Raw genomic sequence first — 23529 nt, 5'->3', positions numbered from 1 at the left:
GGAAGTCTCAGTCCAGTGACCGATCGGATAGGGGTTAGCCCTATCTGAAATGAGGTTATATCTTGACACCAGCGACAGCTCGTCACCGGGGCTCCTACCTGTCTGTAAAAGGGGTTTGAGTTACAAAGTTTCGAGCGAGTCCCTCTGGCTTAGAGCTGCCCTTTCGGGGGTTGAGAATAATGGGGTGTCCTAGAGGGGCTGGCATCTTTTTTTGTAATTTGTTTTTATTAATCGTTTTTGTGTGTAGCTATTCAGGCTTTGGACGCGAGGAGAAGCGAAGTCGGTGGAAAGAGGCAGATTCAAGTGTAAATCGCTATCCTCTTCCTATTCACATGGACTTCGAAAATCGCATCGCTCTCCATTTACGTTTCCACTTCCGTTCAAACTCGTCCACAAGGAATGGAACGTCAGCCTTCAACCTCTCAGCTAGCTCCCAAGTCCTATCCTTCACGTTTGGATATCCCTCCCACTTGACAAGATAATACAGGACGCCCTTCCGTGTGTGCCGCGATAGTATTTCCTCCACCACATTGACACTCACCTTCTCTTCTTCCTTTGCACTGTCACTGAGGGCGGCCCTGGAATACCATTGCTTAAGCATCTCAGGTACACTCTCGGCTAAGGAACTGGAAGTCTCCCATGTCCAGTCTTTCTCAAGCGGATAGTGTTTCCATTGGACGAGGATCTCGAGACCTTGGGGTGTGTGCCGTTCTGCCATGAATTTATCTAACACATATTCGGAGAGGTCTTCTTCGCCATCTGTAGATTTATTAGGAGGTGAGGCATGTATTTCTGACTGAGTGATGCCTGGTAGTATGTTGCCGTCATTGTTTTTCTGACCGTCATCAAATTCTGCTCCGCCTTTGGACGCAAGTTGAGGATCTCTTGACGTTCTTGTGTTATCAAAGTCCGCTTGTAACTGGGCAAGGATCTGGTCTGGAATATCTACGGAGGAGCTGCGCGAAATAGAACTTGGATCTAGATCTGGTGCCCGGTATACACTACCGGTTTCTTCTTTATTCGAACTTCGGTCCATGGAAGTCGGGATAGGGTCCGCCGCCATAAACCTTCCTAGGTTAGATCTGCGTCGACGCCTTTTTTGCCCAAGTTCTAACTTGGTTTGAGCTTTCCGTTTCAAACTGGCATTTTGGCTATCCGCCTTGCGCTTCGTTGGTCGTATAGGCCGTAAACAGTCGCTCTCTTCTCCTATTAAATCCGGCCGAACACCGTTAGGAGGCTTATAACCTACCGGGTACTTGTACGTTGTCCATTGGCGCGTTTGCGGTAGCAGTATTAGGTTGGGTGTCGAGGCTTGAGAGTAAATTTTCGGAGGGGCATAATTAACACCAGTCTTGGTCTTCATACTGCCATTCTCCTGTTCTTTCTGTAGGTATCGCGCTAGCTGCGTTTCCTTGTATGCAAGTCCATCGCAATCTTCAACACCAAAAAGGCGAAGGTACTCAAGATTCTTGAGCGAGAGTAGGTTGCGAGCAAGCGGGGCAATCTCAAACATGTCCCAGACGTTAATTGCCACTGAGCGAAGATGGCTCCGTTCCAAGGGTCCCAGTAGACGGAGGAGGCTTGTGATTCTGCCCCTTAAGACGAGCGTATCACGCTTTAAGTCGATGCAAACATTCTCTAGGCTGGACGCATTTTCGACGCCGACCCATGGCTTATAAGCCGCCGTACCCTCATATTGTGGCAGCCACGGCTTATAGAATTTTAGGGTGACATAGCGAGACTCGCGGTTAACGTGGAGGAGCGCAGGTGGTGGCCTATTGGGGTAGATCAGGCCGTCTTTGAGGACGACTTCGACATCTCGGGGTAGGCGCTCTCCTTTGACGGCGAGCTTGAATATAAGCAGGCGAAGTGCGACTGGAAGATCAATAAAAGTTTTCGGCATCGTATAGGTATTTTCACCTGAAGAGAGGCATATCCCTGGAGATATTGACGTGCAAGGGGAAAGCTAGCGCGGGGAGAATTTGGTTTGGACGTGGGATGAAATACGAAGTTCGGATAAATCTCGACGCGTTCAAGATCGCAAGTCGCGTACTGGCTCCATCTCAATTTGGTTGCATGACATCCGAAATTGTTTAGGTATGTAACTTATATTCTATTGATATATATCTACCAGTCGGTATTATCTTAGTTCTACGGCCTGCCCCCGCCCCCCGTGTATTAGTGCCAAAAAGCCACGATGCGTCATACGATTCTATGGAAGAGAAGGAGAACCCGTCGGAGAAGTACTTTAGTATGGCATGCTGGTATCTCGATTTTGATAGCAAAACGTTTGGCACGGCCTCCACCAACCTCGCTATTCCAAAATTCCAGGGGACGAAGCGTATCAACACCCTTGGAGCTTTTCCTCTCAACCACCAAGGCGAATAACAGGTTAAGGCCGATATAGTTGAGTGCTGTCGAAAGTTCGTCTTGACGGATGTTCGTTGCCTTGTCCACTGCCGGGGTGAAAGCATTTACATGGACGACGGAGGCCCTCGACTTGGGGAAGATGAATCCTAATTACTCCAGACCAAGTACCGTTCTAGACGTGACGAGGCCAAATAATTTTGGACGATTTGCTATACCGGAGGCGGCGAGCGAGGTGGTCGATAGAGCGCTAATTTGGAATGAAAAAAAATATCTTTATAGATCAAACGCGCTCTTGAATCGGAATACGGATTGCGTTGCTATGACTTGGTACCCTATCATCATCTAACTTTGCAACAGGAGACTGGTTTGCGGTGGTACGTAGTATAGCAGATGCACGACAAAGTAATGCCTCTTTTTACTCCTTGATTGAATGAAACTTGTGAAATAACAGCGGATTATTGGCCAAAATCAATACAGCTTCTAGCTCTAATTTACATCACAAAGTTCCAAGATAACTAGTATCCTCACCTACACCACTGCCTCGAGTTTATCCAACATAAGACTTGCGCTAACTTCATCGAATGGTACTGTGTAGCCTATTTCATTCCTATGTTAGAATGCTTGGTCTAGAGGCATGTGCTCAATAAGAACATACCATATACAAGTATGTCAGTCCCAAAGCCCACAGATCTGAGAAGACGCAAGTGGTCGCGGCTGCTCATTCCTAGCCGCACCGGGAGCATTGGCATTCCCCCAATCCTTAATTTCCCTCTCCAACGCAGTAAGATCACTGCACTTGAGAACGGCGTATCCATTTGACTCCTGTTTCAAGAGCTCTAGCACCCAAAAACCCATACTTTACAAGTCATACCCGGAGTGTTGACCTGATTGTCATAGGTCCGAAGGGCCTGGTCGACATAGCCTTCCCAGCCGGCTGGAACGTCGGTGATTCGAAAGAGCCTGACTAGGAGAAAGGATTTGAAAACACCGTTGGTTGGTCCGTGATCGGTGATCCATCAGGAGCCTTGAGTTTTGATGTGATACTTAATACCACCACTTGCGACGTTTTTGTGGAGGTAGAGACCCCAGTGGAAATTGTCCTGCTCTGGGGGGTCACCCCTTATGAAGAGGATAACGTAGAGACCACCAGCTTTGAGATCGGCAAGAGACATGGCGGTGTGTTGGGGATAACGATGGTTGATATAAACGATACCTGTGAGGAATGCAAGGGATAAATAACTGAAGTTTTATAGCACTGGTGCTGTGGGCAGGGAAGCTAAGAGATGAGAATTGCTAAAGATGTAGAGTATGCTGGATGTGGGAGATAGAGGTTACAGGTGTGGAGATGATCGTTTATATAAGAAATTTGCCCTGTAGGTCAATTGAGCATGATTGCTACTTTCTAAATAAAAATAGCATTTAACAACTCTAAATTTACTTATCCGTCCATCTCCCCCCCGAGCGCCTAATTGATAATACGCCGAGTAAAGCTATGATCCCACTAAAGGCAGAGAATACTGGTCTGCCTCGCAAGGTACCTAGTACGCTGAATGCCTTCAACCTGTAGAACGCATGGCCCAGCATGGGCTTAAAACACCAACATTTCGGGGCGGCTGGATCACTAAAAAAAGTTTGGAGGGGCCGATCGTCGGGTCTGAGATAGGTAGAAAACTGGCCGTTGGTCATTACCTAGACTCTAAGACGTACTGACGGAAGATAACCCCAAGTAAAGCAGCGGCGGCGTTTTATATCTTCCAGAATCCAAACCTCAACTTTAAGGTGCTTGGGCTGCGACGCGTATCTCGTGACAGAGACAACCTCCTCAACCGATATAAATTGCTTGGGGAGCAGGTTGACTTCTTTATTCTCACACATCAATGTTCCTCCCCGCCTCGCAAATTCGCTCATAGTGTCAACTCAACAAGCTCACATTTTGTAATGCGGCATTCCTGGATCCCCGCGATTCTCCAACCGAACTTTACGTGGACACGAAAATCCCCATCCTCCCCTTCTCGATTATCCAACGAGATCCCTCCAACTCCAGAACCTAGCCATCCTCTCGTTCGACGATTTTGGGGGTACATACATTCGTTCCTTAAGCGATTCTCGGTTTACTATTGCCGTTGGGTTAGAATTCCTTTCGACAATCAAATTATTCCGCTACCATTTGGCCTGCTCTTGAAATGGTCGGATGGAACACGACTCGAAGAAGTCCTTGCAACTAAAGTATGCCGCGCCGCAGGATTACCAACACCTAGAATCATCTCTTACGGAGACCACCCAAATACCCCGCATGCGCCAGTATCTATCTTGATGACACGACTATCAGGCCGTGAACTTGGCCAAGTATACGAATCGCTTAGCCAAAAAGCCAAAGCCACAGCTCTTATAGAGCTTAAACTTTACCTGTCAACTATTCGGGGGTGGAGAAGTCCATGGGGCGACGAACGAGTTTGCTCTATTACAGGCGGTACTATCCGAAGTATCCGCGTCCCAGATCATAAAGTCGGCCCTTGCGAAACGCCTCAAGAATTCCACGAGTATTTACTCGCGCCTGTCCGTTACCCTTCTTTTGTTTCAGAAGCTGTAAATAAAGAAAAAGTACGTAGCGCGAGGAAACTTCAATCCCTACAGCGACCTGGCGTTAAATTTACACATGGGGATATTAAACATCACAATATACTTGTAGATGAGGAAGGTCATATTACTGAGTTGCTGGATTGGGAGTCTGCTGGTTGGTATCCAGAGTTTTGGGAATACACTACAGCATTACGATTTGTGCCAAAAGACTTTTGGTGGTACGAGTTTTTAATGGACCTTGGTGCACAGCGTTATTTAGAAGAATCAGAGTGTGAGAAGGCGTTGACGAGTTTGACGGCCGATTCATACTCGTGGTGAAAATGGTACGATATGCCAATCAATTGCTGTATTAATTAATATGAGAGAGACCGTGAAGTGGGATGGTTGCTGGAGGTTGAAGGTGGTCAACCCGAGCCGTTGAACAAGTGTGGCTGGGCTTTGCAGGAGGGCTTATTGTCATCTCGATCACTCCTATTTGGCACAAATGAGATGACATGGAAATGTTAATCGGAATCTATCACTAAGGTTCCTGATGGAGTTAAAACTTGTAAACTTTGCCAGGCAGTGTCTTCAACAAAAACGTTGAAATATTTTGGAAAGTGTCTACTTTGGAATTCTTGGAGCTCTTGTTGAAACTTACTGAATTTGATATTAGAACACTAGTTCGGACTAGATGTAATTAGCTAAGAAATAGGAAAGTAAAATGCTCAGGCAGCTACCTAGGTGAGTTGGCTGAGTTGGAGGGTGAGTCGAGGATGATTAGCCCCAGAGCATAAGCAGCAAGCCTTCTTAAAAGATCACGGAGAGTGGGGGAAAGTGCTGTGTCAGACAATCACAGTTTAATGCAAAGATAATGCAGCGACCCCAGATGTATGGCGCCCCGCCTCACTCCAAAACCTAGCCATTCGATCCCGGACCAATACTATTTCCAACAAATACCACCAAAACAGCAGCATACGCCGCCGTTGCACCAATCAGTTCATGATTCGATCCCTTTGAGAGGAGTCCCAGACAGGCTGCAAATACGAGAACGAACAGTACTGTCGTGATGATTAGGTATGTCTTGGACGTAATATATGATAAAGCAACCATCGGAGCAAGTAGGAAGAGACCACCGGTAACAGCGAAAATGACACGGGCGAAGTTATCGACTGAAGGGGAGATGTAGCGGCCATGACGGCGATATCTTTCGGCTATCGTAGAGATGGCCCCTATTTGTATTGTTAGATCTGGGCGTCCTGCAAGAGATATAAGAGTGGTTATAGTTGAGGACACACGAAATTTCCCACCTCTATCCTCCATCATAGGTTCGAACTCATCTATTTCTCTCAAACTCTTACCCGCAGCATCCAGAAATATGGCGGGGAGTTTCTGCTGCAGAATCTTTCGTACAATATCATGCGCCATTCTGGGCGATTCCTCGCCAATATCTATAAGTTCACTTGCATCCGGTGCATACCAGTATCTCGGTTCGTGCAGTTCTGTTGCAAAGAATTTCGCAAAAGATCTATCGTCCTTGTGAATTTGCTTTAGAGATGCCAGGCCCCTATAGGACTTGATAAGATCCGCTAATTTAGGGATCAATTAGCAAAAAGGTATCCTATAGGTCCGGCTTAGAGGCAGACTAGTTACTAACCATATTCTATGAGAAGTTTACTTAGTCTTTCTTGTTTACCAAATTTTTCTCGAGACATGCGCTCCTCGAACTGGATAATTTCATGCTGGGTTTGTAATATAGCTTGGAGGTAGACATTATGGAACATCCTGACTTCCTTGATCGCTCTGGTGTTATCTCGGAGTGTCAATTCGCGTATTTTTCGCAGCAGATGCTTACGATCGAGAGCCTCGAGATCAGAAGGAGAAGGATGGTCCCAAAGGCTGGCCATAATCTCCTTTCGGTCATCATCTGTATAAGTGTCTTTGAATGGACTCCCTCGGGTGATAGGTGCGTTTCTGGCTACAGGCCGAGACCATCCTCCACTTGCAGAAGATAATGTGGCAGACGAAGGTCTCTCATCGGCCGCTCGAATTGGAATTTGTATCTCAGAGTTATCCTCATCAATTGGATGTTCAGGTAACCGAAAAACGGTTGGAAACTCGTTTTCTGGTTCAAGATGATCAACTGGAAACCAAATCCGCTGGCCTGATAATGTAACGTATTGAAGCATGACCTGCTTTCCTTGACTAGATGATTCAACAAATTCGGGGTGATCTATCGACTTGTGTGTTTCAACAACATGCAGAGTGTCACTGGCAAATCCACACGACGGGTGGGAGCACGTCCAACCTTTGAACGCAGCCGGGAGGAAAGGATTGTCTCCAAGGTACGGTCGGGGAAGTCTTATTTCACTTGGATCTTTTGCTAGTTGCGTGAACTTTTGGAGCTTATCTTCTAGCAGGTTGAGATCTTGACATTGCTCATCAGCCGAATGGTTGCATTGGATGTGAGAAAGGATATCATTCCGAGACAGGATTGGGGCGTCATCGCAACCTACACAAACAATGGCATGGCAATCGCTCCAATAATGAAGCATCCGAGGGAGGCCGCTTACAAGGCTAGGTTGTACCTTTCGAAGGGTTGGAATTGGGTCTTCCACGAGTACTGGAAAATAAATACCATCGACATGTTGAACTGTGACTTGTTGTGATGTAAATTCGTTCCACTTGAACGTCGATGCATGCCGATTTCCAAAATGCCATTTGTTTTCCCGGAAGTCATCCGTGCAAAAGTTGCACATTGCACATGACCATCCTCTCCTAGGCGGCGGTAAAAACGGTCGTGGTGGCATGTCAGGCCTTGGCTCGATAAATCCTCCCTCATGTAGTGCAAGATAAGGGAGCATGTCGAGACATTTCTCAAGAGCTTTCATTTGGAGATCTGATGTAAAATTATGAAAGCTCTGAAGATGTTCAACGACAGTGTTTCGAGCAAGCATTGACCTTGTGTATGTCATGTCATCCGGTTTGCAAGCGGTACAGATTAAAGCGCAACATTCCGCCCAGAAATGCAAGGACATTAAATCCAACTTGTCTTTTAAATCCAGAGAAAGCTCGTCTGCCATTTTATGTTGTGGTCTGGAAGTTGTTTTGCTAGAAGCTAATTATAGAGGGAAGAGCCTTTGCGTAGCTCCAGGCTGCTGATCGATATTCAGTAGGGTATGGCGCTGATAATATGAATGTGACACTGGTCCCATGTTAGTTCTCATTGATTCCTCCTTGATAGAACTAAGGGGGCTAACCTGTATAGCAATTAAAGTCCTATATATTATTAACTCACTCTGGTACTATATACCGCTAAGTCTACTACGAACTCAGTAAATATTCTAGAGATATGACAATTAACTTTCTTGACCGTAGATAATAGTCTAGATGATGAATTGAATAGAATATATGAACTAATGTTGTGTTTCTGGTGGGTATGACAAAGGTGTATATACCTGAAACTCACCGCACATTTGAGATAATTTTATAGCCTGAAGAGTTCTTAACTATAACCCATGCTGGCGCCAGATTAGCATGGAATATAAAGTGTATTTGTATGCCAAAGTCGTGCGTTATTCAGTAATTCTTTTCTGTGCAGCACAAGTGACGTTCACCCCAGTCCCACCGGCAGAAGACAGCCTTGCCCCTTCAGGAAATTTTGCACATCGCGCAAGACTGCGACATGCAACAACGGCTGCTTCCGTGTGGCGGCACGTTACACCCATGTCAGCAGCCCTGTAGTTTCAACTACAGCTCCATTGAGTCCTGCATCCGACTTTTTATCCCACAGTTTGCCATTTTCATATCCCCCCGCCCTACCCATTTGCGCTGAAGTAAGTCGCCAAGCAACGACAATGGGCAAGAACAGACGCCTTCAAAAGTCATCCTCCTCGTCCTCGAAAAAAATCAAACTCCCTACTACAGGGAAAGCCGCGCGGCCAACTGGAGTTACAAAGGCCAAGCCCAAGCCGCAGAGCTCCAAAAAGCCGCGCATCCAGGCTCACCAGTCCAGTCCCACAATCCCATTCCAGTCCGCAGATAAGATATTATTAGTAGGCGAAGGAGACCTGTCATTTGCATGCTCGCTTATTGCGCACCATGGCTGTAAGGACGTGACGGCGACGGTGTTAGAAGGGAGTGAGGAGGGATTGGTGCAGAAGTACCCGGAAGCGGAGGAGAATATAAAGACCGTTAGAAGTGCAGAAGGCGTGGTTAGGTTTGGAGTTGATGTGGGGAAGAAAGGATTAGCGCTAGGAAAGAAGGATTTGGCGAGTAGGGGGGAAGGATGGGAGAGGGTGTTCTTCAATTTTCCCCACGTTGGCGGGAAAAGTAAGGATGTTAATCGGCAAGTTAGGTATAATCAAGGTAGGATCCCCCCTGATTTAGTAGCTTGCTCATTCAAGGGTGCTTCAATTTTCGTGTTGCACTGTGCTATGCTGATTGGAATTTCTGATGAAATAGAACTCCTTGTGAACTTCTTCACGAATATCCGTCCCCTTCTCTCGCCCCGGTCAGGTTCTTCGATCATCGTAACCCTCTTCGAAGGCGAACCATACACCCTCTGGAACATTCGGGACCTAGCACGGCATTCGAACCTGGAAGTTACAAGGAGTTTTCGGTTTCAGGCGAAGGCTTATCCCGGGTATAGACATGCGAGGACACTAGGGGTTGTGAAAGGGAAGAATGGGGAAATAGGAGCTGGATGGAAAGGAGAGGAGAGGGACTCGAGGACGTACGAGTTTGTGAGGAAGGGAGAGGGTGTAGTTCCTGGTGTAGGGAGGGGAAAGGCGAAGGGAAAAGGTGGGGAGGAAGAGAGTAGTGAGGAGAGTACGGATGATATGGATGTTAATGAGTCATGGCATACTGGTGATGGAGAAAAGGGCAGCGGCATCAATGAGGGCGATGAAACTATCGATAACGATGACGAAGACGAAGACGAAGACGGAGATGGAGAAGATTGAACATCCTTTATTCGGGATGGTCTAATCGGCCGTCATCCGCAAACGCCTTTCCCTGAACTCCAGTATTCCGAACATCTATGGCGCTTCTTGTCCTATATTTCGCCAACGTTGCCATCCCACCGACCTACCCGCTACATTCTTTGCATGGTAAAATGCCTCCACCTGGACCAAGCAGTGGGAAATATCATAAGATATTCCGAAGGCATTTTGCAACAACAGATGGCCACCGGACTGAGCTCTTAGACCTGGGTAGCAGGTGGTTGGACATCTTGCCCGCCATTCATAGCCATGCCATTTTCAACCCTCCCAGAGAGTGGCAGTAGTCCCACGCCTAAGTCACCGTCAGGATGAAGGGGGTACATTGGTGCCGCCATTGAATCGCCGTCGAAAATGACCATATTCTGAATTGGTTGTTGGCGAGCTCCAAGGATATTGATGACATCTTGAGCTAACTGACCGCCGAGAACCGCCGTGACAGGAGCGATCTCGCTGCCCAGGTTCTGGAGGAATTTTCGAAGTACTTCAGACCGTAGAGTTTCCTCCGGCAGACCTAGGGCCTTATGCTTTTGTGTTGCCAATATGGTGAATTCCTTGAAATCCTCTGCTGTGCTTGGAAGTCGCCCGCCCTGTGATTCAAAAAATGCCCAGAGGGCCCGGAAGCATGAAAGGATTGGGGTAACAGCCTTCAGCCGACGTCGACTCTTTAGGTACTCATCAGGCAGGTTAGCGCCATCGCTGGCAAGCATCCAAGTTGAATAGAGCTCCCGTTTTGTGACCAATTCAATATGCTTCCCGTTCTCCTTCTTCTCCTTCACATCCACAACACTCCGTGTTTGCGTCTCCCTTTCCAATACCGTCGGCCGGTTACCCTTTTCTCTCTCCACCAGGTAATCATGCTCGATTAGGTCCGAGAATATGAATCCATAAAACCCATGAACACCAGCTGCATAAAAAGGCTTCTTTCCCAGCCTGGTCGCTGTATTGATCAGCCCCAACGAAACAGGCTGTAAATCCGTCGCAATCACCACATCAAAAGCACCAAAGAAATCCGAGCCCTTAGTCCTAATATCACTAGTGTCAACAACGACGTTCACCCTCGGATTCAGTTTTCGAATCTGCGGAACTGCGGCCTCGGCCCTGTTCTGCCCTATGTCTGCTGCTGTGATGAAAAATTGTGCGCCCAGATCGGACTCGGTGGCTATTGAGTGGTCGACGATAGTGAGCGAGTGGATTCCGGCTAGGACGAGATTTTTGGCGATCTCGTTGCCTAGAGCTGAGAGGGTTATGAGGAGGATGTTGGCGGAGCGTATCTTCTCCTGGGCTTGCACGCCCCAGAGACGGATTTGACGGTCGTAGAGCGCGATTTCATCTGTCAATTTGCGATCGTGTTAGTCAAGGTTTGGTTAGAGATGGGCAAAAGTAACTGAATGCAATAGAAGGCAAGCTGGGAGCAATTACCAGCGCTAATCCCTACTGGAGCTGAGGCCGAAGCTACAATCGGAGCTGGAGCTGAGGCTGATGTGGAATCTTCCATGGTATCTGGTGCTTGCTCACGAACTGGGAGGCTGGATGGTGTATCCATATCCGTGGCGGCTTGAGCTGAGAAGGGGAGGCTGATGATGTTGGCTGCAAAATGTTTGGCGTTGATCCGTTTGTTGCATGCAAACAAGAGTTGGATCCAAACCAAACTTGTGTCGGTTCGGCCCCTCAGAGCCGACGAAAATGTAAATTCGCCCCTTAGCAGATGGGAAATGTTGGAGTAAGTTAATGAAGCTGCGTAGTACCTTACGGTACTCGTAGCTGAAGCTCTTCGTCAAATATTTGCTGGGGGGGGGGGCTCTCTGGATTATCGTTATCGTTTGGCGGGGTCCTGAAACCAATTCATATTCAGAGCATGGCCAACTCCTCCAAACTTTCAACAACCTCGGATTTATATGGATTTATATGAGGTAAGTCCAGGTATAACTTGCTCGAGATACCAGATTGAATTGCGTACTGGAAGCTATCTAGGATGGCACAAGAGATATCTTGCCAAGGCCATAATAGAGCCCAAGCATCAACTAGCTACACGTTAAGGGTCCAAGAACACTCTAATATCCTGGAGTCGTAGATTGTAGCAATAGCACTCATGACAAGTGATGCAAGTAGCTCTTTGTCAATATTTATAGAAAGAGTTAAAACCCTCCAGTTCACCGCTCAGAGGCTCTTGTCGGCGCAAACACCGTCCAGTCGTAAAGCGGCAACATCGCCGAAGCCCGCCCAATTGGGTCAGTCCCACACACAACGATGCGCACTCTTTACGACATACGTCCTCCTTAGCCGACAGCTTGTTCGGGGCCCGTCACCACGACATCCAACTTGCAACTTGCAATAATCACAACCAACCTGCAACGATAGATGTGCCGAGTATCTACATCAATACTGCCGCTCCTCATCCTCGCTTTGTTGGATTAGGGAGCTCTCTCCAGACGCTGCTAAAGACAAGTGCTTATCGCCTGTTCCACCTCTCTGCGACGATCCGAACCTCCCCTCATCCCCTCGATCCCCTGGTAATGCCCAGACGGCTACCGGTCATGGTGAGTAAATGCATCACTTCAATACAGGCCATTGTTATTGCGAGTGGCTAATTTATGACCGTAGTCTGGTAACTTTGATAACCCACGGGCGTCGGACGAATCCCAAGAGTCGGCGGACCAAATTATTCGGGATATACTCGATAATACGCGGTCCCCTGAACAAGTCAGCCCCTCTGGTGAACTATACAGATTTTTCGAACGTTTCCACCGAGCTAGAGCCACGGACAATCGGCCGCCTCAGCAGCATTCCAGTTTGCAAGCCATGTCTTCAGAGCCTGATTTAGAGCGAAGGCGCAGGCTGCAAGCGCTTGAAACGTCACCACTATTCACCCTACCGCCACCCCCAGTTATGGAGCAGTCACCTAGACCGAGCCCTGCTTCGAGACTCGCTGCTCTGCGTCGTGGACGGCCTCGTATTACCCCTAGTGATCGGTACTTAGATCGTCAACGAGCACTGGCGCAGAGCCGCATTTCGCATAATGAAAATGACTTCAGTGGACTTGCAGACCTACGGGATGCGGGGCGCCAGTTGGAAGAGGCTAGCAATTTTATGTTACAGGATGCCGGAAGACAATTACAGGCAGCCAGCTCGGATTTGAGAGCGCTGCTGGATGATCCGTTACCGCGCTTGTCTTCCCCGGCGCGTGACTCCGAATATCCTGGGGACGAGAACAACCGTCGAGTCAAACGACGCAGACTAGACTCGGACAGGCAGGAATCTAGTTTTACGGGCTTTAGCTACGGAAGATACGGCCAGGTCGAGCCGGGCAAGTTGAAGATGGAAATCGTCAGTTGTGATGGAGGAATATTTGAAGAGGAACGGGACAGGGCCAAATACGCCGCTGAAAATGTTCTGCGGAATGATAGCACAGTTTACTGCACAAAAGCCAACCGATGTAATCTTGTTCTTCGACATCAGGGAGGTACGGTCTTCTCCCTGAAGGAATTGATTATCAAAGCTCCGCATTCTGGCTATACTGCACCGTAAGTTTATCTAGTCCCGGCCCACAGCTTCTACTAACTATACTTTAGTGTTCAAGAAGGAATGGTCTTCATCTCAATGACTGCGGATGATCTTTTGACGAGAACTGCTCAATATCAAATCCAGTATTCTGCTGCCCGGCCTCGACGCCCAGAACCTGAGCGGTCACCGAGTGAACTTCCACCAATCTTGTCCATCCGCCACAACAGCGACGGCTCTATGAGCAGAAGAGAGGCACAGGCCCGAGCCCACCGCCTATATCGTATTGGTATCCAAGACCAAGAATGCGATTACCGCACTGCGCAAATCCCGTCCGATTTCACCTCGAATTCATATTCAACTCCATTTCAAGTGATTACAGAATCCAGCGATTCCGAAGATGAAGATACCACCAACCACTTACGACGCCACCGTTCGATACATCGTATCATGAACCTTCACTTCGATGACACATCCAGTAGCGATGATGATGATAACGAGCAAAATAATGATAATGCCTGGCAAGATGACTATAATCCGGGACCGAGTCGTAGTCCCCCTCTTCGGCGTCGAGACACTGCAAGCAATATCACTCTTGCCGAAGCTGCTGAGGCAAGCCAGATTGCAACGCAAGAAGCTGTCAGAGCCGTGGGAGGTGGATTGATGGCCCCGCATGCGCGTTTTTTTATCGAGAGGGATAAGAGCAAATGCACGGTCAAGTTCGACCCTCCTGTTAGTGGACGCTTTATCTTGTTAAAGATGTGGAGTCCACATCACAGCCCGTCTGGAAATATTGATATTCAGACTGTGGTTGCGAAGGGGTTTGCGGGACCGAGATACTTCCCTGCTCTTGATTTACGGTGATGGGATAAAGGATAGACAAACGTGTGATAAGACTTGGAACTTTTTGAGCGTTTTGTAGTAGGATATAACAGCGCGGCTCTGCGGAAGCATCCTGGAGGCGTATTATGTATCGTTAATCAGTCAGCTAGATAGCTGTGGTAGTAATAATCCTATCAAATTTTCAGTGGTCTTTATTATGCATGACAGTGCAACCTCTTCCCTTGCTATAACATCACACTAATACATCGTCAGTTTACCTGGAATCTAATATTAGTACCAGAAGCGTTCTTAGGCTGATAAGTACCACTGAGATTAATTGCTTTGAGCGTAGGGAGTCTCCGTATCTATATTCAGAGGGAATAGGCTTTTGGTCCCTCTGGAGGGAACAACGGTAGTCAATAGCCATGGAAGTGAAAGATGGTGGTCTTGAGCTTAGCTAAAGGGGGCCAAAATAGTCCTGATATAGGCAACTCCGGTCAAAGGGGATAGGAGGTTGAGAGCAAACCAAGGGCACGGCCACATGCATGACTGTACATGCACTGCCATATACAGGGAGTAGCAATCATATACGTGACACTATCTTACTATGTTGATATTAAGAGGCTAATTGATAAATAGAACTTGATGTGCGTTTTGAGCTTTTTCAAGAGGGGAAATATTCGCTGCGTTTATGAACTTGGAAGTTGGGGACGAGGGTGCTGGGATTTCCTTGGACCTATTCCTAACGTGGGATTGCGGATATTGCAGCTCCAAATTTGTTGATTGCACGATTAAGAGTCCGTGTATAGATCCATGACTCTAGCATTGGCGGAACTCCGGGTTTGAGGAGCAAAGGACAATGATATTTCAACTATCACGCTTATCCGTAACTTTCCCAAGTACTGAATACAAATACGGCTATAAAAGTATATTATCTAACAGATCACTATATTTCACTAAGAGAAACCTCACAAGAGCGTAATACTTCAAAAAGAATTCCACAACTATGTTTATTTGCTAGTCATACGTTTATCTAGATTCTCGCCGTTTTCAATTAACATCAGCACAAAATAGACAAGCAAATGCATTTTAAAAAGCATAGTAAGCCCGCTAGTAGCTATAAGAAGGAAAGCTATCGTTAGTCTTCACCATAGAGGCACATGTTACATTTCGAAGCAGCATAGACTGGTTTGATGCGGAGGTTTGGGCATTTGTACGGGTCAGAGATACCCTCGCATTGCTTGCTGATGTTCCGCCCGGTCTTGTGGTCGCACATGTAAATGATTTCCCTGATTACACACATTGTGTATTTACCTGGAATTTGTGGGGGTTTGGACGTGGGAGTGCTAGTGTAAGTGGTCCAGGGTTTGGGTAGTGTTGGTCTTGCGGTGCGTTGCGTGATGGAAATGTTGGAGAGTGTGTATAACGAGAAAAAGGCAGAGGGGAGGAGGTATTATTTTATAATAGGATCATAGCTATGCATTGGGCTGATGAAGCTGTGTTCGAAAGAAGCTGTGTTTGAAAGAAGCTGTTAATTTGTGCAGTTGGTGATGTATTGACTCGGACATAATGCTCTTTGTTCCAGTCAACCATGGTTGACAAAGCTGTATAGGCTTATAGCGTTGAAGATTTCTTTGTCTAAGGGCATGAAGAACAATGGGATTGTATAAAGGACTTGCTATGCCGAGCTTGGGATAATATTCACCGCTGAATGAAGGTCGACTATATGCTAGCTCTTGTGAGGCCTAGCGGCAAGCCACTTATGTGAGAGTAAGAGGCTGCCTGCCTGGCCTGGGGCCAGAAGTCCAAGGGGAACAGTGACCTCGCTTGAAGTAATGTGTCTGTTGTGGTTGAACAGAAATGCTGTTCTACCGTTCTCAGCCAACAGCCTTAGATATGCTTTATACAACCCCAGCCCAGCCCAAACCCATCTCCAGCTTGCCAACCTAGTCACTCTTCCATCTAGATTTTACAACATCTACTGGAAACACCACGGAACTCCTAATCAAACTCTTTAGCGCAAAAAGAACAAAATATGTCCATATCACCGCCCCCTTTCCCGCCACCCATTCTTCGTAGAGACTCGAGGAGAGTGTCGCGTATGCTTGATCTAACACCTTCAGAATCAGACGGATCGCCAAGCAACGTCGAGAAGCCCGCCATATCATTCGGATTCCACATCGAAGGGGTGTTAATGCGCTCGTGGCTGGTCCTATATGGTGCGAAAGGGACACTACAACATCTCCGCAAGAAGATGATCCCGTTCTTCCTGTTCACCGAAACTAAGGAGGAGACAACGGAAGAGCTGAGCTATAGACTCGGTATGGAGTTCGATAACAGACAGGTAATACCGTTGCATCATCCATTCTATGACATCGTGGCCCAATACACCAATAAGAACATCCTTGTCCTTGGAGGTGTGGGAGATAGTATCAGGGACGTAGCCAGAGAGTATGGACTCAAAAAAGTGTTTACGTCCTGGGATCTGTATAAGCGGGCGCAGTTTCCTGACGAACTCTCTATCTCTGCGATATTCGTCTTGAGCAATCCTAGGGATTGGAAGTTAGATAGCGTGGTCGCTATGGGATTGCTGTTATCCAAGGCGGGATATATTGGGTCGATGTCGTCAATGAATGGAAATAACACTCTTCCTAACAAGGGATATGGTCAGTTCCAGCAACCACATTTGTACTGGTGTAATCCAGATTCGACATCATCATTTAAAGGGGCGCTCGAGTCGGTCTGGAGCGAAGAGACCGGCGGGGCAGATATGCTCCGTGTACACATGGTCCAAGGGCCTTTGCCCCCACCGAAGGTGCCGGTGACATACGATATCAAGTACATCCCAGGAAACGATACTCGGCCCAGCGGCGGCGGGGTTAAAGCGACTGTGGAGTGGGCGCTTAAGGATGCCGGATGGCCAGCTGATGATATATGCATCGCAGGTGAGAAGACACGCATGTCAGAGCCCCCTAGCCAGCGGGGGCATCTACAGTCTCAAATATCAGTAAGTCCTATATCATTCAACGAGGTAGATTGTGCGGGGCATCGGCCACGCTCACTTCCTGAACTCTCCGCCTCTAGGAGAGACCTTAACGAGCCGGCTTTCCCACTGCGTCACCCCAAGCATAAAAGGGTCCATAGGCTGTCACAAGTGGAGATTGCCGAGTTGGGACTTGAGCGCAAAAGTAGTGGAACACTGGGAAGAGCGGAAGCTATTCCGGAGGTGTCAAGAGCGACGTCTCCTATCCCACCGACTAAGATTCTAGAGCCGCCAGTAACCCCTCCAAATAGGGAACCTAAATCACCGCAGGCCACACACCCTATAGAAGACCCCCGAAACTGGGAGACCTACTCATCACAGCCGTCATACTCCTCAGATAGCTCTCCAAACTGGGTAACCCATCCATCACAGCCGTCATACACCCCAAACGGCTCTCCGAAAAGGGCAACTCATCCCTCACGGCCGTCAAACACGCCAGGTAACTATTCAGACTGGGAAACAACCTCCTCTCAACGCACACGCAGCCCAGGCAACTCCTCAGACTGGGTAACAACCTCCTCTGAGGTCTCGCACTCACGCGGCGATACCTCGCGGATCAGTGTAGTGAGAACTGACTGGGGCGACAGCGTCATCGATCTTATAGAGGACCTGGAGAGAGATATCTCATTCTCCTGAGCACGAAACGTAGGTTCTTGCTTTTGTTTTTTCATAGCTCGCTGATTGGGTGGATTGCATAACTGCATCCTCGCGATGGCTAGCGGTTTATGCGGAGTATGAAGTTGGGTGTAAACCTGGGTCGTATTTTTTGAGCATTAGGGGTTTCTGGATAAGACTTCCTATAACAGATACTACTAGTAGAGAAGTATTGGCTTCCTGCATAGATTAATAAACGAATGGGAAGATTTCTTGAGGTTGTGTTGGTGGTATTGTTCAGACGGTAGTTGGGCTGCCTACTGGACGAAGTCATCATGTGACCAAAAATCACATGCAACAGTAAGTGTAACAGCTATATTTCTGAAACTGGCAGAACCGTAACACCATCCAACGACACCTAGTGGTCGAGGCCTACGCAAAAATAGTCATATTCATTAATCGGACCTAAAGCTATCGTACAGCTCATCATTTATACCATCTCCATCCTGACGCCACCTTGAACATGAAAATACCCGTTTTGGATGAAAAATAGCCGCCCAGGAGAAAACCCAAAAAAACCAAGGCCTGTGTACAGTGTCTCGTAAAGCATAATAGGTGCTTCATAAAAAGGAAAACACGGTATCGTGTATAAATACAACGCTCGCCACCAGTGATGCCTCATGAGGTCAGTGATATCGTTAGCAGAATCGTAAAGTGCTAAGTACTCGAAGGTCAAAAGAAATGTGCGTAGTTTCGCAGGAAACGTGGTTATTAACCAATATTTAACGTGGAAGGCTGCCTTCGTAGTCGTAGGACCGTGATCGTTAGTCGGAAGATGATAAGTTGACAATATGGAATCTGGGTATTAAAAGCATTAGACGTATCATCGGAGGCATGACAAGACATGCAAAGTGCTACCGTTAATGCGGCATTGGATGGCGTAAACTCTATCAAGATGCATCTGTCGAATTGACCGGTAGATAAAAGTCGTGAGAAGGAAATGTCCATTAATATGCGTCTTGCTGAAGGGTCGAATTTCGAAATAGTTGCCGTTTTGACTTTGGAGAATGATTCGATCCGTGAAAGAGAGGTATTAGCATGGCCAGCTCAGGGCCTATGTTTTGGTTGGTGGTGGTGCCTCTGCAGGTTCCTCCACTTCCGGTGCAGTCTCCGTCTTAACTGGCTGAGCAGGGGCCTTCTCTTCTTCCTCTTTCGGCGGAACTGGCTGGGAGGGCTCGCTGGGAAGACGCGGAGCTGGGAGCTGGGCGCTCTCAAGATCGGGCTCCTTAACCTGCGGTGTCTGGCTAGGCTGTGGGTTTACAGCCGCGAAAGTAGCTTCACCGGGATTTTTAAGGCCCTGTGATACGTGATTAGTATTTTGCTCCAATATGCGAGACGATTTACCCACTTTAGATTGCCTAGGAGCTCGTTTCTTCTTCCCTGAGTCTCCCATGATAGTTTCGCCTTGATATTGCCCTGCCGCACTAGGATCTGTTGGAGGGCCAGCCGTGGTCATAGGCGCAATGACTGTAAACCCTGCGGTACTTGACTGTTGTCCTACTACTTGTTTTGGTGCTTTTGGCGTCAAAATTTTCGACGGAGGTAAAACCTCACCTCTAGCAATGGCTTCCTGTTGCCGTAACTCTACATCTGCTTTAGAAGGGCGGCCTCGTTTCTTTGGTTGTGGTGCAGGAGGCCCCACGAGTGAGGTCAAGGGAAGCGGGGAGCCATTCGACGAGGGTGGTTTGGGACGTATATCGCGCGCGGATGATAAAGTCTCGACGCCTGACTGGCGCCGCTTCGGCGAAGGGGCAGTTAAGATGTGTTCGAGGGATTCCGGCGCAGATTTCCGCTTGTTCGAAGTACTGGGAAGTGCTAGGATTGGGTAGGGAGAATGGCGACCGGCGAGGCCATTTCGGAGAGCTTCATACGCGTCGATACACGATTGTAGGGTGCGGCCTATATAGTAAGTTAACAGGTCATAAATCTGCACAGATATGCGCAGGTCATATATGCCTGTGTGTTGGATTTAATGTGGTGGAGGAGGGATTTGGGAACCTTGCCGTCAAAAGCAACTATAGGAAGGGTCCGACTTACCATATGGGAGGATCATATGATTCCAGGCTGGCTGCACATTACCATCATTTAGAAAGGCCAGCAGCCTCTCGGCCGGAATCGAGCTTTGCTTGATAGCTTCGGCCAGAAGAATGCGCTGCAGCGGAGAACGAGGTCAGTCTTGCACGCGAGCGGTACAGTGGGTAGAACATGCGCCTAGAGTGATAGGGGATGCGCTACAGGCGCGCTTCCATCTGTCTGCACTCGAATACGCGGTTCAGGGTCCTCGGATTACAACATACCTTCTCCTGTTCGGAAAATGGAGGAGTAACCCCCTCCATGGCAATAGAGTTCTGCTCGATACTGAGGGAGCGGAACAGCTGGCGCAGAAGGGGTCTCTGTCTCTGGGGGGTCGGGGAAGCCAGTGGACCGGGGGCCAAAACGAATGTGTAGAAGACAAGTCAGGAAGGGAAATCGAGGTCATTAAATATGGGGGTGGGAAAGATGATGTATGTATATCACAAGTGCGAATGTGAGTTCGGGGTTCTCGTAGGGAGCGTGTCTGAAGTTCTGCAGTTTGGAGCTGGGGAGTCTCGCAAGTGGTCTGGTGTCTGGGCAGTCGTAAAAGAGCGTTGGATCGTTGGACAACGGGGTCCTAGATGAAGAAGGCTGAATGCCCGCGAGAGGCCGCGTGAGATGCGAGATGTGAGATGAAGCGCGCGATAGCGGATGGATTTGGACAGGTAGTCCGAACTGGAAGCAAGCACAAGTACAAGTACTGTACAAGTCCATACAGCGCAGCGCAGTGCAGCGCAGGGCAGTACTTGTACAGCGCGGCGCCGGTGCAGAGCAGTGCAGAGCAGAGCAGTACCGTGCTCGTACAGTACAGCGCCTTTCAGGGAAGATTCATAATCGGGACGATTGCACCAGTACAGTACAGACCAGACGACGCTCCTTCGTGCCGGGGATTGACATCAACCACGCAAAACAGGAAAACGGCTCTGACTGTGGCCTTTGGCGACGTTCTGGCACTTCACCGGCGGCAAACAGGCGTGAAGGAGGAGGGCTCATAAAGGGAAATGAGACATGGAAATTCGTGCATATGCAGCTGAGCATCGGCGGACTTTGAGTGGAAGCCGTGGGGCGAAGGGACATGGACATGGATATATTGGACATACAGGAGAGTATAGTACTGTACAGGAAAGGAGAACAGGAGACAGGAGACAAGCAGCAAGCCTGAGCAAGGAGCAAAGCAGAGGCAGGTACTGTAGATACAGAGGCAGAGACAGAGACAGCGTACAAAACCACTGGCTGACTTACTGGCTGATTACTGACTTGGTACTAGAGTACTGACTTACTCTCCTCCCTCTAGTGCACAATCAATGCACAATAATACATGTACACACTTTGCACACTACACACTACACACTGCTAACTGCACGCTGCTGCACGCTGTACGCTGCACCACTGTCTTGCAGTTACAGTTGCAGTTTGCAGTAGCAGTTGCAGTAGTGTCGTAGTTGTAGTAGCAGTTGCACTCTAGCGACTCCAGTGGTGCGCGCAGGTTCTGCCTCCAGGCTTCAGGCTTCTGGCTTCTGGCTTCAACCAGCTCCCTTTCTTTTTGCCCCGTTTGGCGGTTGTCAAGCTGGCGGTCGTCAAAACAGCCTTGGGAATAAACAATACCTCCCGCCAGGAATAAGGGGGGAGAATGCGTAACCCGATTGGCTGTGTCTCTTGAGTCGTTCTCTTCTGCGCTGGCCTTGCAGAGTTGAGCAAAGGGGGCCTATGAGGGCTCCTTAGGCCTCTTAGGCCTATTTGCCCCATTTTGCCCCTGGAGCGCCCTTCAGCACGCCCCGCGAGGCCCTGGAGACGCGGGTATTGGGCGGCTGGTTGGTGTGTCGGCCCAATCGCAGCCGCTGAACCGACGATTCTCGCCTCCTCCAGTTCACACTGCTCTCCCCCAACTGCAACCCCAAGTTTGCCCCAACTCCAATCGCTCGTCTTCCCTTCGACGCTGATGCCCCGCGGCCCCAGGACTCCGCCGAGCCGCATCCCAACTCCAATCCAGACGTGATGGGATGCCTGAAGAAGGGCCAGGAAGAGAAGGGCGATGACGACGATCCCTCCTCCGTTACACAGTGCCCAGAGCGCGCCTTTTTCGTTGGTTTGAGAGCGACGGACGGAGCGGCGACCGCCCCAAGGACCCCGACTGCGACCTCGACCTTCGCCATCAGCAAAACAAACACGAGGCGACTGGCCCCTCCAGCATCTGGAGGATGCGCATGCTGAATTGACCACGGCCGCAGCGCTCAATTGCTTCATGGGAACCGCATCTTTATATCTACAGAGCCCTCGGTGGGGCCGATGTCGCGCCAATTCTGCATTGTGCGCTGTCAAACTCCCATAGGAGTGAAGCAAAGGCAAGGCCAGTACACCGCAGTCCCCGCGCCATGGACATGACCCTCACTGACGTCGCTATTAGATTGCCCGAGTGCATTGCATTCCACTCCAGACAGAGTGCTTCATTATCCGATCTGCCGCCCTTACGAATCCATACGAAGTAGACCACACGGCGAAGGGTGGTCGACACCGCGCCGCCTGCGCCGAAGCAGTCATGGCTCAGCGCCAGAGCCAAGTACCGCCGTACAATATTCGATGGCATGCATCTATTCAGAATATCCTCAGAAGCGCCGGGTTCTTTCCTTCAAATCCAATATCTGCGCACACGTCCGGGCGAATTGACAGGTGAGTGGTGGTTGTGGGATAGCGCAGTGCACACACAAGCTTGCAAAGGAGCGAACAAATGCCGTAAAGGCATTGTGATAAGAAGGCTACACCAGTACGTAGGTACATAGGTAGGTCTGTACTATTTTCTCCAATTCCGATACATTTTCTTTGGGTGGCATATCATGTATCATTACTACTGGATCAATCGTCCCTAGCCCTGTATAATTGGGCCACTTGTGTTCGACTATCAGGAATCAATGGGGATACTCAAGATGCGGAAACTTATGCCAAAGATCCTTCAACCATGGTTTCAATGGTACAATTCAAAGAAAAATTCGAATTGCGAGACTGCAAAGGATATCGCAGAATCGCGGTTTATCTGTTGCTTGGGGGGCCGAGAGACGGCGATTGCCGGCGCTACTAGTTTCGGGCCTCTCAAATGACAATCTCCATCTTCTCCATCTACATAGTAATTCCATAGCAATGCAACCGACTTTGGCAGGGAAACGGAGGTGCACCAGTGCAGAGTGATATGTGAGCGCAGCGCAGTGCAAGCGACAACGGGACAGTTGAGTTGAGCTTGGGGCCAAAGATGTGGCAGAGGTAAAAAAGTACTGTTCGCCGTCCGTCTCGATCTTTATTCCCTCTCGTCAAAGCCAACCCTCCACTCCACCACCACGACAACCACCACGACCACCTCCTCCTTCCGCGCCCTCCAAGTGATACAGCTTGAGAGTGGCATTCATGTCCATATCTGCGAGCAGTCAAGCTTCTCCACATCCTTTTCCTCGTTGTCGCACCCCTCCTAGCTGTCCACTCGTTACCTCCCTGCATCCGCAACCTGACAGCCAGGCGCAA

At 48.8% G+C, this 23529-nt stretch overlaps 10 protein-coding genes across 10 annotated transcripts; 4 read left to right on the top strand and 6 right to left on the bottom strand.

The window, feature by feature from the left end:
• Window positions 1-328: 328 nt before the first annotated feature.
• BP5553_03675 (uncharacterized protein) lies at window positions 329-1903 on the bottom strand (the record flags this gene model as incomplete). The annotated part of the gene is made up of 1 exon (XM_032012298.1): window positions 329-1903. The coding sequence occupies one exon, from the start codon at window positions 1901-1903 to the stop codon at window positions 329-331; it is 1575 nt and encodes a 524-aa protein (XP_031871991.1).
• Window positions 1904-2898: 995 nt separating this feature from the next.
• BP5553_03674 (uncharacterized protein) lies at window positions 2899-3542 on the bottom strand (the record flags this gene model as incomplete). The annotated part of the gene is made up of 4 exons (XM_032012297.1): window positions 2899-2966; window positions 3057-3165; window positions 3228-3330; window positions 3415-3542. 4 exons carry the CDS (start codon window positions 3540-3542, stop codon window positions 2899-2901), a joined length of 408 nt encoding a protein of 135 aa, XP_031871990.1.
• Window positions 3543-4308: 766 nt separating this feature from the next.
• Window positions 4309-5268, top strand: BP5553_03673 (Uncharacterized protein; the record flags this gene model as incomplete). The annotated part of the gene is made up of 1 exon (XM_032012296.1): window positions 4309-5268. The coding sequence occupies one exon, from the start codon at window positions 4309-4311 to the stop codon at window positions 5266-5268; it is 960 nt and encodes a 319-aa protein (XP_031871989.1).
• A 579-nt stretch (window positions 5269-5847) lies between these two features.
• On the bottom strand, window positions 5848-8012 carry BP5553_03672 (uncharacterized protein; the record flags this gene model as incomplete). The annotated part of the gene is made up of 2 exons (XM_032012295.1): window positions 5848-6518; window positions 6587-8012. The coding sequence occupies 2 exons, from the start codon at window positions 8010-8012 to the stop codon at window positions 5848-5850; spliced, it is 2097 nt and encodes a 698-aa protein (XP_031871988.1).
• A 774-nt stretch (window positions 8013-8786) lies between these two features.
• On the top strand, window positions 8787-9893 carry BP5553_03671 (uncharacterized protein; the record flags this gene model as incomplete). The annotated part of the gene is made up of 1 exon (XM_032012294.1): window positions 8787-9893. The coding sequence occupies one exon, from the start codon at window positions 8787-8789 to the stop codon at window positions 9891-9893; it is 1107 nt and encodes a 368-aa protein (XP_031871987.1).
• Window positions 9894-10132: 239 nt separating this feature from the next.
• Window positions 10133-11475, bottom strand: BP5553_03670 (Uncharacterized protein; the record flags this gene model as incomplete). The annotated part of the gene is made up of 2 exons (XM_032012293.1): window positions 10133-11262; window positions 11352-11475. The coding sequence occupies 2 exons, from the start codon at window positions 11473-11475 to the stop codon at window positions 10133-10135; spliced, it is 1254 nt and encodes a 417-aa protein (XP_031871986.1).
• A 970-nt stretch (window positions 11476-12445) lies between these two features.
• On the top strand, window positions 12446-14294 carry BP5553_03669 (Uncharacterized protein; the record flags this gene model as incomplete). The annotated part of the gene is made up of 3 exons (XM_032012292.1): window positions 12446-12469; window positions 12534-13453; window positions 13502-14294. 3 exons carry the CDS (start codon window positions 12446-12448, stop codon window positions 14292-14294), a joined length of 1737 nt encoding a protein of 578 aa, XP_031871985.1.
• A 1993-nt stretch (window positions 14295-16287) lies between these two features.
• Window positions 16288-17931, top strand: BP5553_03668 (uncharacterized protein; the record flags this gene model as incomplete). Its single annotated transcript, XM_032012291.1, has 1 exon — window positions 16288-17931. The coding sequence occupies one exon, from the start codon at window positions 16288-16290 to the stop codon at window positions 17929-17931; it is 1644 nt and encodes a 547-aa protein (XP_031871984.1).
• A 1072-nt stretch (window positions 17932-19003) lies between these two features.
• BP5553_03667 (uncharacterized protein) lies at window positions 19004-20285 on the bottom strand (the record flags this gene model as incomplete). The annotated part of the gene is made up of 4 exons (XM_032012290.1): window positions 19004-19246; window positions 19298-19848; window positions 19987-20101; window positions 20247-20285. The coding sequence occupies 4 exons, from the start codon at window positions 20283-20285 to the stop codon at window positions 19004-19006; spliced, it is 948 nt and encodes a 315-aa protein (XP_031871983.1).
• Window positions 20286-21483: 1198 nt separating this feature from the next.
• Window positions 21484-22266, bottom strand: BP5553_03666 (uncharacterized protein; the record flags this gene model as incomplete). Its single annotated transcript, XM_032012289.1, has 1 exon — window positions 21484-22266. One exon carries the CDS (start codon window positions 22264-22266, stop codon window positions 21484-21486), a length of 783 nt encoding a protein of 260 aa, XP_031871982.1.
• Window positions 22267-23529: the final 1263 nt, after the last annotated feature.

The sequence above is a fragment of the Venustampulla echinocandica genome (genome assembly GCF_003357145.1).
Source record: "Venustampulla echinocandica strain BP 5553 chromosome Unknown scaffold_1, whole genome shotgun sequence".
NCBI lineage: Eukaryota > Fungi > Ascomycota > Leotiomycetes > Helotiales > Pleuroascaceae > Venustampulla > Venustampulla echinocandica.
This window is presented reverse-complemented; position numbering and strand designations above follow the sequence as displayed.